The sequence below is a fragment of the Dermacentor albipictus genome, chromosome 10 (genome assembly GCF_038994185.2).
Source record: "Dermacentor albipictus isolate Rhodes 1998 colony chromosome 10, USDA_Dalb.pri_finalv2, whole genome shotgun sequence".
In the NCBI taxonomy this organism is placed as follows: Eukaryota; Metazoa; Arthropoda; class Arachnida; order Ixodida; family Ixodidae; genus Dermacentor; species Dermacentor albipictus.
The window spans coordinates 99,149,908-99,163,548 of NC_091830.1; the positions used below are offsets into that span (position 1 = coordinate 99,149,908).

Sequence of the window (13,641 nt, forward strand, 5' to 3'; positions counted from 1 at the left end):
GTAACGTTGCTTGCGATCTAGCTGACTGACTTCTGTGTTGAAACGAGCACGTTGGCGGCATTCCTCAAGTCTCGAAACGAACTGTTCGGGTGTACTGTCTGAGGTGTTAGTTGCAGCATTGAAGAAAGCGGCGTCGATGGTGAATGTCGGTGAACGGCCGAAAACTAGGTAGAAAGGTGAGTATCCCGTAGTTCGTTGGATAGCGGTGTTGTGAGCAAAAGTCACGAAAGGTAAAAGTTTGTCCCAATTGTCGTGGTTTGGCCCGATATACATCGAGATCATATCTATTAGTGTGCGATGAAATCGCTCGGTTAAGCCATTTGTTTGTGGGTGATATGCGGATGTCGTCTTATGAACTGTGCCACAAGCTCCGAGTACTTCTGCGAGCATTGTTGACATGAAAGTCTTGCCGCGGTCGCTTAACAGTACACGAGGGGCACCATGGCGCAGCACAATGGCATCTAGAAAGAAGGTGGCGACGTCGGAGGCTGAACTAGCGCGTAGAGGAGCGGTCTCTGCGTAACGTGTGAGCTGGTCAACAGCTGTCACGACCCATCGATGACCCGCTGGCGTTATGGGCAGAGGGCCGACTAGGTCTATCCCAACGATGGCAAACGGTGTCTCGGGACAGGGGATGGGCTGTAAAAGCCCAGCAGGAGGCGAAGTCGGTCGTTTCCGCCGTTGACACTGAACGCAAGAAGCGACGTACTTGGCCACAAAGGTAGACATGCCTGGCCAAAAGAAACGGCTCCTAACGCGGTGGTATGTTTTGTGGAATCCCAAATGGCCAGCAGATGGGTCGTCGTGCAAGGCTTCAAGGACTTGTGTGCGCATCGAGCGTGGAAGAATAGGTACCCAGCTGTGTCCGTCGGAGTTGTATATGTAGCGGTACAGCACATCGTTGTCAAGCTTAAATAGTCGCAGTTGTCGACGTAATCGGGCATTTGGTGCAGATGTAGTTCCGAACAGGCGTTGGATGATGCTGTCGCAGTAGGGGTCAGAACGTTGACACGAGGCGAGGTGAGTGAGGCGAATGGAAAATAACGTGTCAGTAACCGAGAGAGGTATTAACGGTAATAACGGGAGTGACGACTTAGTCTCATCATCAAGTGGCGAGCAATGGAGAGATGTACTCGAAGCTAATAATGGCAGCGGGCAGCGAGAGAGAGCGTCGGCATCTTGATGCTTTTTTCCCAGACTTGTAGACAACGTCAAAGTCGTATTCTTGTAAGCGTACCACCCAGCGACCAAGTCGTCCGGACAAATTTTTGATTGACGACAACCAGCATAAGGGGTGGTGGTCGGTTATGACTGTGAAATGGCGTCCGTAAAGATATGGTCGAAATTTTTGGATCGCCCAAACTACTGCGAGACATTCCTGTTCTGTGATCGAGTAATTCGTTTCGGCAGGTGTGAGTGCGCGACTGGCATAGGCAACAACTTTCTCTCGTGAGGTGGTGTCACGCTGTAAAAGTACAGCACCGATCCCATGGCCACTAGCGTCGTTGTGCAAGCAAGTTGGTGCGTTCTCATCGAAGTGACAGAGGACAGGGTCGCTGGTTAATGCCTGCTTGAGGGCTTGGAAAGAAAGTTCGCATTCATCTGTCCAAGGGAAAGCAGTGCCCGACGTGAGCAACTTGTGTAGCGGCGACGCCATGGCTGCAAAATGACTGATGAAGCGGCGGAAGTAGGATGCCAGGCCTAAGAAACTTCTTAATTGCTTTTGATTTTCAGGGCGAGGGAAGCGATGCACGGCAGCAACCTTTTCGAGATCTGGTCGAACGCCATCTTTGCTGATAAGATGGCCCAATACTTTGATGTTCTTTCTGGCAAAATGGCATTTCTTTGTGTTGAGTTGGAGTCCAGCGTTGGAAATGCAAGTGAAAACTTCGTCCAAGCGCTCAAGGTGCTGACTAAAAGTTGTAGAAAAAATAACGATGTCATCTAAATAGCACAGACAGGTCTTCCACTTAAGGCCACGTAAAACTGTATCGATCATGCGTTCAAATGTTGCAGCGGCATTACATAAACCGAATGGCATGACGTTGAACTCGTAAAGTCCGTCTGGCGTTGCAAAGGCAGTCTTGTCCTTGTCCGCTTCGTGCATGGGGATTTGCCAGTATCCGGATCGGAGGTCTAGACTAGAGAAATATTCTGCACCCTGGAGGGAGTCAATGGCATCGTCAATTCTTGGCATCGGATATACGTCTTTGCGCGTGATCTTATTAAGGGCTCGATAATCGACGCAGAATCGTACGGAGCCGTCTTTCTTGCGAACCAGCACCACAGGAGACGACCAAGAACTGGAGGATGGCCGAATGATGTCTCTTTTGAGCATGTCATCAACGTTATCCGCAATGATTTTCCGTTCTGCGGAAGACACGCGATACGGGCGGCGGCGTACAACCGAACTGCCTTCGGTTTCGATGCGATGTACTGCGACGGAAGTGCGCCCCAGAAGCTTGGAGTGGACGTCAAATAAGGCTCTGTGTTTGTGCAGGAGTGCCAGAAGGTCTTGTTTCTGCGCAGTGGTCAAATCGGGATTTATCGCGGCCGTTAAAGCAGCCGCAGCAGTGTGATAATCAGTTGTGGTAGACAAAGGTGGCGATTCGGTGTGAAGCGGTACCAGCGAAAGAGGTTCGGTATCAGTAAAGCATGTCACAGTAGAGCCCTGGGAGAGCACAACTGGCGAAGAAGCAGGGTTATGAACAGCGACTGAGGCTCTACCGTCCTTAAACCGTACTAGGCTAGGAGTAAGGCTAAGCCCACCAGAAATGCAGTAACCACTCGGTGCAAGGAACACATCACCATTAATAATAGTGTCAGAAGTCAGCGTCAGAATATGCTCAGTGCCCGCGGGAATGAAACAGTCGGTAGACGTGACAAAACGCAGGCTGTGATCATTGACAGAGGACGAAGATTCAGTGTCTGTCATATGAATAGTTCGCTGACGGCAAGAGATTAAAGCTGAGGCGGAGGACAGGAAGTCCCATCCCAAAATCATCGCGTAAGTGCACGAAGACAGCACGACGAACTGAATGTGGTGGAGGATGCCATCAATGAAAACGCGCGCAGTGCAAACACTGGAGGGCTGAACAAGAACTGCATTAGCACAACGAAGGGGAGGGCCATTATACGGTGTCTTCACTTTTCGCAATCGAGAACACAAGTCAGCACTAATAACGGAAAGCGATGCACCTGTGTCAACCAAGGCTTCGATTCGGACACCTTCAACAAGCACCAAAAGTACATTTGACGGGCGCTCCGGAGGCGTTTCACGTTGTCCAAAAGATGCAGCTTTCCCTCCTGAAGCTGCACCATTTAGTTTTCCGGGCGGTGATCGGAGGACGAAGTAGCCGGTCGTAGAGGGGAAGAAGAGCGCCGCATCGGTGATGGAGAGCGACGACGCGGGAAACGCGATGAACTGGCAGTGTTGAAGTCCTGTGGAGATGGGGAACGTGGTGGATAATAAACGTAGTCAGAACGCCGACGTCGTGGTACAGGGCCAGAAAACTGATCCCTTTCAAAGCCGTCATAGCCACGTCTTTCATCTTGCTGACGGCGTCGGCAAAACCTGGAAATGTGGCCACGGATGCCGCAGTAGTAACAAACCGGTCGAGGTGGGCTCAATGCGTTATAAGACGGAACAGGCGATGGTCCTGCAGTGATAGGATTCAGGGACATGTGCGGTGCAGGTGCCTGTTGTGGTGGCTGCTGGGGGGGTGGCGCTATAGAGGCAACCTGAGCGTACGTTGGCGTATGGATAGGGTGCGGGCTCGTGATTTGCGGGCAGGTCACGGCAGCAAGCTCTTCCCTAACGATATGGCGTAGGCCGCCACCAGGAGGCGTCAGATGGACCTCAGGAGGGTTTGACGAAGCTTGGGCGTGCAGTTCCTCACGGATGATGGAGCGAATCAAAGCACGTAGCTCGCTGTCGTTGGACGCCTTGAAATCAGATGTGTCAGGGTGTAAGCGGAGCATATGAAGGTCATCGAGACGCTGACACGTACTGATGATGTCGGCGACGGTAGTGGGATTCAGCACTACAAGAGCATTGAATGCCGCAGTCCCTATACCCTTGAGCAGGTGGCGTACACGGTCACTCTCTGCCATCGAGGTGTTCACGCGGCGGCAGAGGGCGAGGACGTCCTCTATGTACGAAGTGTAGGACTCGCCTGAGTGCTGTACACGCTCAGCAAGCTTCTTCTTAGCGATATCGGAGCGGACAGACGAGTTCGCGAAAATCTGGCGTAGCTGGTGTTTAAAGATGCTCCAGTTGACCAAATCGAGCTCATGATTGCAAAACCATGTTTTCGCAACTCCGGTTAGGTAGAAGGCGACGTGAGCAAGTTTTGCTGATTCGTTCCACTGGTTAAAGTCACTCACGCGGTCGTATAGCTCCAACCAGTCTTCAACGTCGTCACCTGGAAGCCCAGCAAATACCGGTGGATCCTTCTGAGGGGTGGTGACTGTCCAAGAAGGGGTTCCCGCAGGAGTCGGCAAGGTGGATGTCGTGGTACTGGTCCGCTGGTCTTGCGACATGGTCGAGTGCAGTTGGTAGAGGCGGCGACCCGAGCGGAGCTCCAGGGATGTAGCGTAGGTGAAGCTGGAGAGAGACCGAGAGCGAGAGGGCGAAGGGACCGGACAGCACACTCCACCACTTGTGAGACGAGGTTTAGGCAGCCAGTCTCTTCTTTATTCTCCCGAGACAGAGCCCCACCACCAGGCCCCAAAACGGTGATGATGAGTATGTACAGGTGAGAATATGAAGCGTATGAATAATGCTCACAATATATATATATATATATATTTGGCATGCATATTACATACAAGTCTACCTACTTGCCGTCCACACTGTGTCTGCAGACAATATGCAGACAATCTGTAGACTAGCTCTACATGGAGGTGACTGGTGGGTGACTCATGGGTGACTGAAAGGTCAGACCTATTGAACCGTAATTATAAAATGTGCCATGGTTCAGAATATGTATATATATGCGTTTATATATAGATATACATCTACACACACACACACACACTCGCTGGGCACGCATATTACAGACAAGTCTACTTGCAGTCCGCACGGTGTCTGCAGACATTCTGCAGACTAGGTCTACGTGGAGGTGACTGGTGGGTGACTCATGGGTGACTGAAAGGCCAAACTATTCAATCGTAATTATAAAATATGTCATGGTTCAGAATATGTATGTATATATAGATACATATACATATTTACACACACACTCACTGGGCACGCATATTACAGACAAGTCTACTTGCAGTCCGCACGGTGTCTGCAGACATTCTGCGGACTTAGTCTACAGAAAGGTCGAGTATACAGATAGGTGACAGGGGGGACTGATAGGTGACTCATGAGTGACTGAAAGGTCAAACCGATTTTTGTAAGGGGAGGCTCCCACGCGTGTGTATCCAGATAAGTGAGAGCCTCGGTAAGCGCTACCACCTCGGCGCAATAGGCGCTCGAGGCGACCGTGAGGCGGAATTTTCGAACGGCGACTATCGAGCCCCGCGGCCTCAACACCGCCACCGCCGCGCCCGCGGACCTCGACGTGTGGGAGCCGTCGGTGTACACGTGCGTGCCCGGCGCCGACGACCACGCGCGAGCCGCGCGAAGGGAAACCCACGCGCCTCCGATGGGTGGGCGTCCCAGGCATCGTGCGGGTATTGCATCTCGTCGGGCGAGAAGGTGAGTGCCCCGAACGTTACCGCGCGTCGCATGCGGAACAGGGCGAATTCCGCGTTTAGCCTGTCGAGCTCCAGCCCGATGGGCGGCTGGTTGGCGAGCACCTGCAGCGCGGCCGTCCGTGTCGTGCGATACGCGCCCGTGATCGCTAGCAGCATGGTACGCTGCACCGTGATCATGCGGGCCTTGAGCCGGCAGTCAGGGGACGACGACCACCATATGGGGGACGCGTAAGCCACCGCCGGCAGGAGTACCTTTCGGTACAGGCGGCGCCGCATGGTGGGGTCCACGGCTGTGTGCAGCCGCAGGAACGACAGAGACTTGATGGCAAGCGTCTCTGCCTTCCGCTGCAGGTGCTCGGCGTGCTCGAAGAAAGACAGGCGCCTGTCAACTACCGCGCCCAGGAGCCTGACGGACGAGCGAAACGGGAGCCCCCTCGCACTGCCCTGCAACCGGATGGTCGGGTGGCTCTTCTCCATGCCCCCTTTCCCAAAGGAGAAGAGGACACAGAAGGTTTTGTCGCCGTTGAGCGCGAGCTTACAAGCGACCGTACTCCTCGATGCGACGCATCGCCTCCGCCGCGGCCTCCATAACACGCGCCCTGTTCTTGCCCGGCACGAGTACGATGGTGTCGTCGCGTACGCCTGCACCCCGCACCCCGGGCGGCATCGGCAACCGAAGCAGCCCGTCCACAACCACGTTCCACAGGAGCGGGGAGATGGGCGACCCCTGCGGACTGCCAATCGACGTCTCCGCCGAGACCGAACCGGCGTGCGACGCGTACTCAACGGTGCGGCCCTCCAGAAACGACCCGAGCAGACCGACCAGGTTGGCCGGGCAGCCCCGGTCCCTAAAATACTTGATGACGAGGGGGTGCCACACACTATCGAAAGCGCCCCGGAAGTCCAACGACCGCGTCGGAGACCCGGCCCCTCTTTCCTGGCACCTGTCCTCTTTCCTTCCTGTCCTTTTATTTTTCATTTTTCTTTATTGTTCGCGCCGGGAGGCGCCCCCGAAGTGAGCTGTGACGCGGCCGGACGGGCCGAAGCTAGTAGGTGTGCCACGGCTGCTCCAGACCCGTGACCATCGAAGCCGGGGGCGTCCCTGACGCCCGACGCCAGGTTTCGTACGTGTGCGACGCCAGTGTTGCTATTTTGTAGGAATTCTATTACTTTTTTTATGCGTTTTGCCGCCATCACTGAGCAGCCATTGGTCGAAAATGACCGGGCCGCGCCCATTTTGTCTGTCAATCACGCGACGTCAGGAACCCGCAAAAACTGTAATCGTCATCGTGACGTTGACGCACTCATTATGCGGAGCAAAAGGCACGGATATTTGGCACGGCCAGAGGCAGGGTCGTTTCCGAAGGCATAACAAAAATGGCCGCCCCTCTGATTGCTATGGCCGTGGCTCTTCGCCGTCGCCGACGTGAACACGGAGAGCCAGACGACGCGTTTGACATGCCGGATGACCATTTTCGACGGCATTTTCGACTCTCGAAGGGAACGGTGCGGTTGTTGTGCGGGGAACTGGCGGGGGAACTAGAAGCGGAGCGAGCGACGGGACTGTCGGTGGAGCGGAAGGTGTTGTGTGCGCTGCGCTTTTTTGCCACTGGGAGCTTCCAAGCGTCCGTTGGGAGCGAGGAGACGATTCGTGTGTCGCAGTCGACAGTGAGCGAGTGCGTGCGACGGGTGGCAGAGGCTGTTGTGAAGGCCGGGGCGCGCAACAAGTGGGTGCATTTTCCTAAGGCGGCCGAGGAAAAGGCAGCCGTAAAGGAAGGCTTTCTTCGGCGCGGTGCTATCCCCGGTGTCATAGGATGCGTCGACGGCAGCCTCGTAGCTATTGTCGCACCGAAGGGTGAGCGCAAGGCTGCGTTCATGTGCCGCAAGGGATACTACGCCCTCAACTGCATGTTCGTAAGTAAACCTCACGTTTTCTGGTGCCGATCCTTTTTGACAGTAATGTTGCTCATGTCATCGGGCACTTTCTCTGTTTACGTTTTACCAGATCTGCGATGCGGACATGAAAATCTTGGCCGTGGACCCTCTGCGACCGGGGTCGGACCACGACGCTTTTGTCTGGCGCACGACATGGTTGCGCCGGCGGTTTCAAGCGGGCCGCATCGTGAATCCCGGAGAATACCTCCTCGGTGAGGCGAAACACCTTTTTTGGCGCAGTCACGCTTCAGTAGCGCAGAACGCCGTGTCCGCTCCAACCCAAACTTTTAACCAAATTACAAGCACATAAGTCGGGGAAAAAAAAATGAAGTCACCCTTGTCACCATTGTGACTGCCACCATTGTCAATGTTCGAAGTGTTAAGTTACAAGCACATTATGTGCTTGCAAGGAGCAGATGAAAGCAATACGTATTAGTGCTGCTACTACACCCAGTGCCTGCCAGAAGCAGAAGAAATGAACAAACATTAGTGCTGCTACTGCTACTACTGTCATTGATAGTACCAACAAGTGTTGATTTCTTCTGCTTGTGGCAGGCACCGAGTAGTGCACTTGTAAATTTGTTAACCGTTTGTGTCGGGTATGGACATGCTCAACTCATGCTTTTACTTGGGATTCACTTCTGGAGCTTTCTGTAGATTTCCTAAGTTTACAACTTGCCTCTCGTCAGAGGAGTACTCAATGTACTATTTCCATCTTCGTGCAGGTGACAGTGGCTACCCCTTGGAGCCGTGGCTCCTGACCCCAGTTCCTGGCCATCCTCCAGCGCAGACAGCCGAGGGGCAGTACAACACAGCACATGGCGCCATGCGTTCCGTAGTGGAGAGGTGCATTGGGCACTTAAAGAGCCGTTTCCGCTGTCTTCAGCGATATCGCACCCTCCTCTACGAGCCGGAACGTGCAGCCAACGTTGTCGCGGCATGTGCTGTGTTGCACAACCTTCGCCTGTCTGAGAGCAACATAGACTCGGGCGATGATGACAGCGATGACGACAGCAGCAGCAGCAGTAGTACTGAGCTCTGCGGTAATGACGACCCCATTCCGCAAGGTCTGCCCGAAACACAGGGTCGAGAATGAATTATTTGAGAGGCCGGGCCGTCCGTGACTCTGTGATTGGAATGTTTGGGACAACCCGTGCGCAGCACATACAGTACCTGAGAAGTGTTCGGCGGCAGCTGCGACGTCAACAGCAGCGTCAGCATCGCTAGGTGCATGCACACAGTTGTAGCATAACATGTGCCGAAAAATTGCATTGTGCATTTCATGCTGTGAAATTGCAGACAGATTTCCCATGCTAAGTTGTGGGTGATGTTTATGTAATGCAAAGCATTAATGACTGGTCAAGGAATGTAAAAGTTGTGTAGTGAACCGTTATGTAAGGCCTGCATTTATACTAAGTAAAACAGTATGTTTAGTGGCGACATATAAGATTGAAAGCAAGCTAAAAATAAGTGTATTTTCAAAGGGTCTGCCATGATTTGCATGTTGCTGCTGTCGTCACCTAGATGCCCTGCGTGCCATGCATGTAGCCTGCAGTTGTCATAATTATTTCTACTCGTATCGGTGAAGTTCTGTGTTCCCTTACGCGTTGATGGACAGAAACGCCTGTCTACTTGCTTTGTATTCGTCGCAGAGAAGCTCCCAAAAGCCAAAATGTACAGTGTACGTCACACCTTCCGCTCCATTGAACGTGCTGTTACACGTGCAACTTCTAGTTCCTGCGCCAGTTTGTCTCGCAACAACCGCAAAGTGCCTTTGTAGTGACGAAAATGCCGTCCACCTGGTCATCGGACATATCAAATGCTGTGGCTCCTGTGAAGTGTGGCACGCATGAGCAGTTGATACATTTCAACAAAGTGCCCTGAATTGTAAATAGCTGAACTCGGGGAATGGAATATTGCAGAGTGTGTAATTACATTTCCACAGTGCAAGCTAGCACTGCAAATGCAGTAGCGCCATGCAAATAAAAGCACCAGAACACTGCACCTTTCCGTATTATTTCACCCTTCAACATAGACATTTTTTTGGTAACACTTGTTTATGTACACATCACGTGCGACAGTCTCTACATTGAATAAGTGCGAGAACAGTGAGTACTGCAGCAGTAGAGACATATGCAACATATCACAGACAAGTTGCAATAAATATTGCATCACATTGTTCTTGCATCTGAAAGATTCACAGGTAACGGCAGGCATCGTGTAAGGAAAGTGTTGTACGCTGCACAAATATGCAGAAATAGCAACTGGCTTAAACTGCACCTGAAAAAGGTGCAGGTGCTTAAATCACGCATCGACAGAAGAATATCACTGCAAAATATGTAGGTACATCACTACGTGTGAAAGGAACATGCTGTCGTGGAGTTCCATACTGAAAAAGAAAGCCATAACATCTTGCTTTGATATTGAGTAAGAGAAACTGCATAAATATTGCACACGAGGGGTAAACGTACAATGTATCACAACCATGAAAGAACACTGAATCGCAACGAAACCTGGTAATGAAAAACAAGAAAAGGACGTCAAGCCCTGTATGTCACGGCAACGAATTATATAAACCATGGAAAAACACTGAACGACAACAAAACGTACTCATGAAAAAGAAGACAGTAGGCCCCCTATGTCACGACAAAAAAGAAATAACCATGAAATATCAGTGAATGGCAACAAAACGTTATAATGAAAAACAAGAAAAGAAGACATTAAGCCTTGTATGTCACTACAAAAAAAATATTGACCATGAAAGTACAGTAAATGGAAAAAAAAATGTTATGACAACAAACAAGAAAAGAAGACATTCCAGCCCTGCATGCCAAAAAATGCAAGCATAATATGTACATAAATATGCAAAAAAAATACGCATTACAGATGAGGTGAAGGTGCATAGGCAAGGAATTTTCAGAGCTTTTTGCTGTGCATATTCAGAGGTTCCGTGTGACATTACATTAAGGCGCATTGATGACATAGGATTGAATTGTAGAACATTTGCAGTGTTGCTTCGTGCTTAACTTGACATGACAACAACTAGGCACCGCATAATTGCAATGCCGCAGTCAGATTAATGTACCATCGGGCTTGCTGGCACTTGTGCAGGTGAGCGTGATAGTGTGGGCGCTCTTATTGCTGAAGTACAACTTCAAGCAAAAAAAATCATGCTGCAACGGCTATGCTACTTGTGGTTGCATGAAAGGGTGACTTGAGCAATTATTTCTTGCTAACTAGCAATATCCGGCCTTCATATCACCATTACTACAACAGCAAAATTTAAGCTAATAAAAAAATGGTATAAAATTCCTTGCCTATGCTACTTCTTATTTACATATGTGGGTCCTGAGAGGGGGGAGGGACTTGGCTGCCACCATGGGCCAGTGCAGCCAGCAGCAGCTGCAGGATACGCTGGTGTGTCTCCTGTGAGCGTCGTTCCACTGCCAGCCGCTGCTGCTGCACGTCGCGCATGCTGCCAACCACCTCCCTCAGCTGTTGAAGTCCCTCCATGTGGACAGCATGTTGCTGCCGCAGGACCTCCATATGGACTGTATGCTGCTGGCGCAGGATGTCCATATGGGCCTCGTGGTGCTGTTAGCGAATAAGATGTGTAATTAGTTTAATTATATAAGCTCAGTGACAATGCCTTGGTGTGTTGCATTCATCTGCATTTGCAGGCTATTGTCACTGCATATTGAAACACTGATAATATCTTTCTGGTCCATCAAATTTGTGCAGTCCCATCCCATTAAGATGTCTTACATGGTTATACCTGCTTCCCTGAACCTAATGCCACTTCTTTCTTTTCGCCACATAATTGCGTAAATATTGACACATATTATTCCACGCAAATGTGTACAAGATATAATCAGAGCACTGTATGCATACATTATGCTTGTTTAACGATTAATTGTTGGAGAGGTCATATGCTCGTCAATTTCATACGCAGAAAAATATGCGTCTGTGGCCTTACACATACCCACTGGTTTTGCTCCAGCATTTGTCGGCGGAAGCGAGCCTCCTTCTGTGCCCTGGCTTCCGCCGACTGGCCCTGCCGAACATATTCGGCAGTAGCCATATGGACGGCGCCCTCAAGGTCTTGCTGCTTCGACTGCCTATGGGGGGGTGCTTGCGGCTCTCGTGGAGTTGGCTGGGGGGTCGGCTGGAAGGGTGGCTGCTGGAGGGTAGGCGGTTGCTCTTCATGCAAGACAAAAGCAAACGCTGCTCATCCACTGTTATCCGACCCACACAGCTTGATTGTCCTAACCAGTCACTTCGAAATGTCATTGCAGCTGCACAGCTACAATTATGATACACAAGGCAGCCGCATAGTTGGAGCAAAAGATGTCACAGAAAATTGCTGATTACATTAACCAATAAGAAGCACAAGGAATCTCTATTACAACATCATGTCATTTGTAGGCTTGCATTTCTGCTCCATGAATAAGAGCTGAATGCTGGACACAAAGGTAGTAACAGCACAGTGGGCTACTTCATAGCAAGGTCATACAGCAACTGCAAACAATGCTACAACAAAAGCTGGGTCACTGACTTACGTGTAAGGCCACTTGGCCCAGCAACAGCTGCAGGACCCGACACCACAAACGTAGTTGTTGCTGGTGCACTGCGGGAGGGCCCTGCAGCATCCTCCGAACTTGCGTCCTGCAGTCAGAGTAGTGTCGTTGCGAGCAGTGTGTGCAATGCGCATCATTTACACAAGTTGCTGCTCAGAGTGCATAACCTATATTGTAACCAGCACAAAAAACGAAAAAAAAATATGGCTGAAGAGATTTTGGAATGTTGTATTACAATGTAATGCTGAAAGTGTGTTAGGCTACAGCAGCACAAACAACACTTTTTAAACCCAATGTACGCACCTCGCTATCGGCGAAGTACTGCGGCGGGGAAACAAGGAGGCCGCCTGTCCTCCCAAGGATGTCGAGGACGCGGCCGTCCACCCCACCCACTTTCCCGCCTCCAGTGGCCCTGCAAACACAACAACGACAACAACTACGTGAAACGACGTTACTGTCAGCATCATTAGAAAGCTCACCTCTTCTCGCTCGCGGCCCTGGCCGCTTCTTTCTTGGCCTTGTGAGCCATTTTGGCCCAGTGGTTTCGCCAACGGCTCGTTGACTTAACCGCTGGGCCCTGTCCGTTCAACACTGCCGCCACCGCCTCCCATAGCTCGTTCTTTCGAGCAGCAGTCATACGTGGCGAGAACTCCGTAGAAGCTCTCGCCAGGTATGGGTGCTGCTCGATGAACTGCACCAGAATATCCGTCTGTTCTTGTGACACTCTGGGCCCTTTCGCTGCCGCCATTTCCGATTTTCAAACTTGGGAATTTCAGCCGGCCCGCAACACAGTAAGAAATTTACAGTCAAACATTCTGTCTAAGCTAAGCGCCTGCATAAAGTGCTCACTACGAATTGATTATTTTTTGCCTTTTTATACCACTAATATAGAAAAGGTAAACAAGCTACTCACATTTACCGTTGTAGCAGCTTCTTTCACGGAGCGTAACCGTCAGCGCAGGGGCGCCAGGCCCAGAGTATTACTGTTGCTGCGATCACATTGACGAGGCTATTGTTCTGTCGTGGCGGTGCTCTAATGAAGGGTGCTGAGTGGCTTGACAGTTCTCGATCCACTATGTTGCAAAGTTTGTCCTCGTGGGTTACGGTTAATTCTTGTTGGCCCTTCGTAAAGAAGAAATTATCACACGTCAGACATGATACACCGAAAACCACACGACAACGTAAGCACTACACGAGCAATATTTACTCACCTCACTCTGCTGCATCTCACGGCTCCTGCAAGCAGCGCAGATTCTTCTCAGATGCAAGTGTACCGCTGTGAGCCGCAAATAGTTGCGCTGCGTTACCGACACGCTAGCGGCTGTCAGCTGTTGCAGGTAAACAAAGGCTGCCATTTTGCGTGAGCTCAACGGCATGGATTGGATGCACATCCGACTACTATGTGGCTACGGCTTCAAAAATA

At 51.1% G+C, this 13,641-nt stretch overlaps 1 protein-coding gene across 1 annotated transcript; it reads left to right on the top strand.

Moving 5' to 3' along the window:
• The first annotated feature begins 7,083 nt into the window (after nt 1–7,083).
• LOC135908038 (putative nuclease HARBI1) lies at nt 7,084–8,737 on the top strand. The gene is made up of 3 exons (XM_065439799.1): nt 7,084–7,620; nt 7,712–7,853; nt 8,367–8,737. The coding sequence occupies exons 1-3, from the start codon at nt 7,084–7,086 to the stop codon at nt 8,735–8,737; spliced, it is 1,050 nt and encodes a 349-aa protein (XP_065295871.1).
• Nucleotides 8,738–13,641: the final 4,904 nt, after the last annotated feature.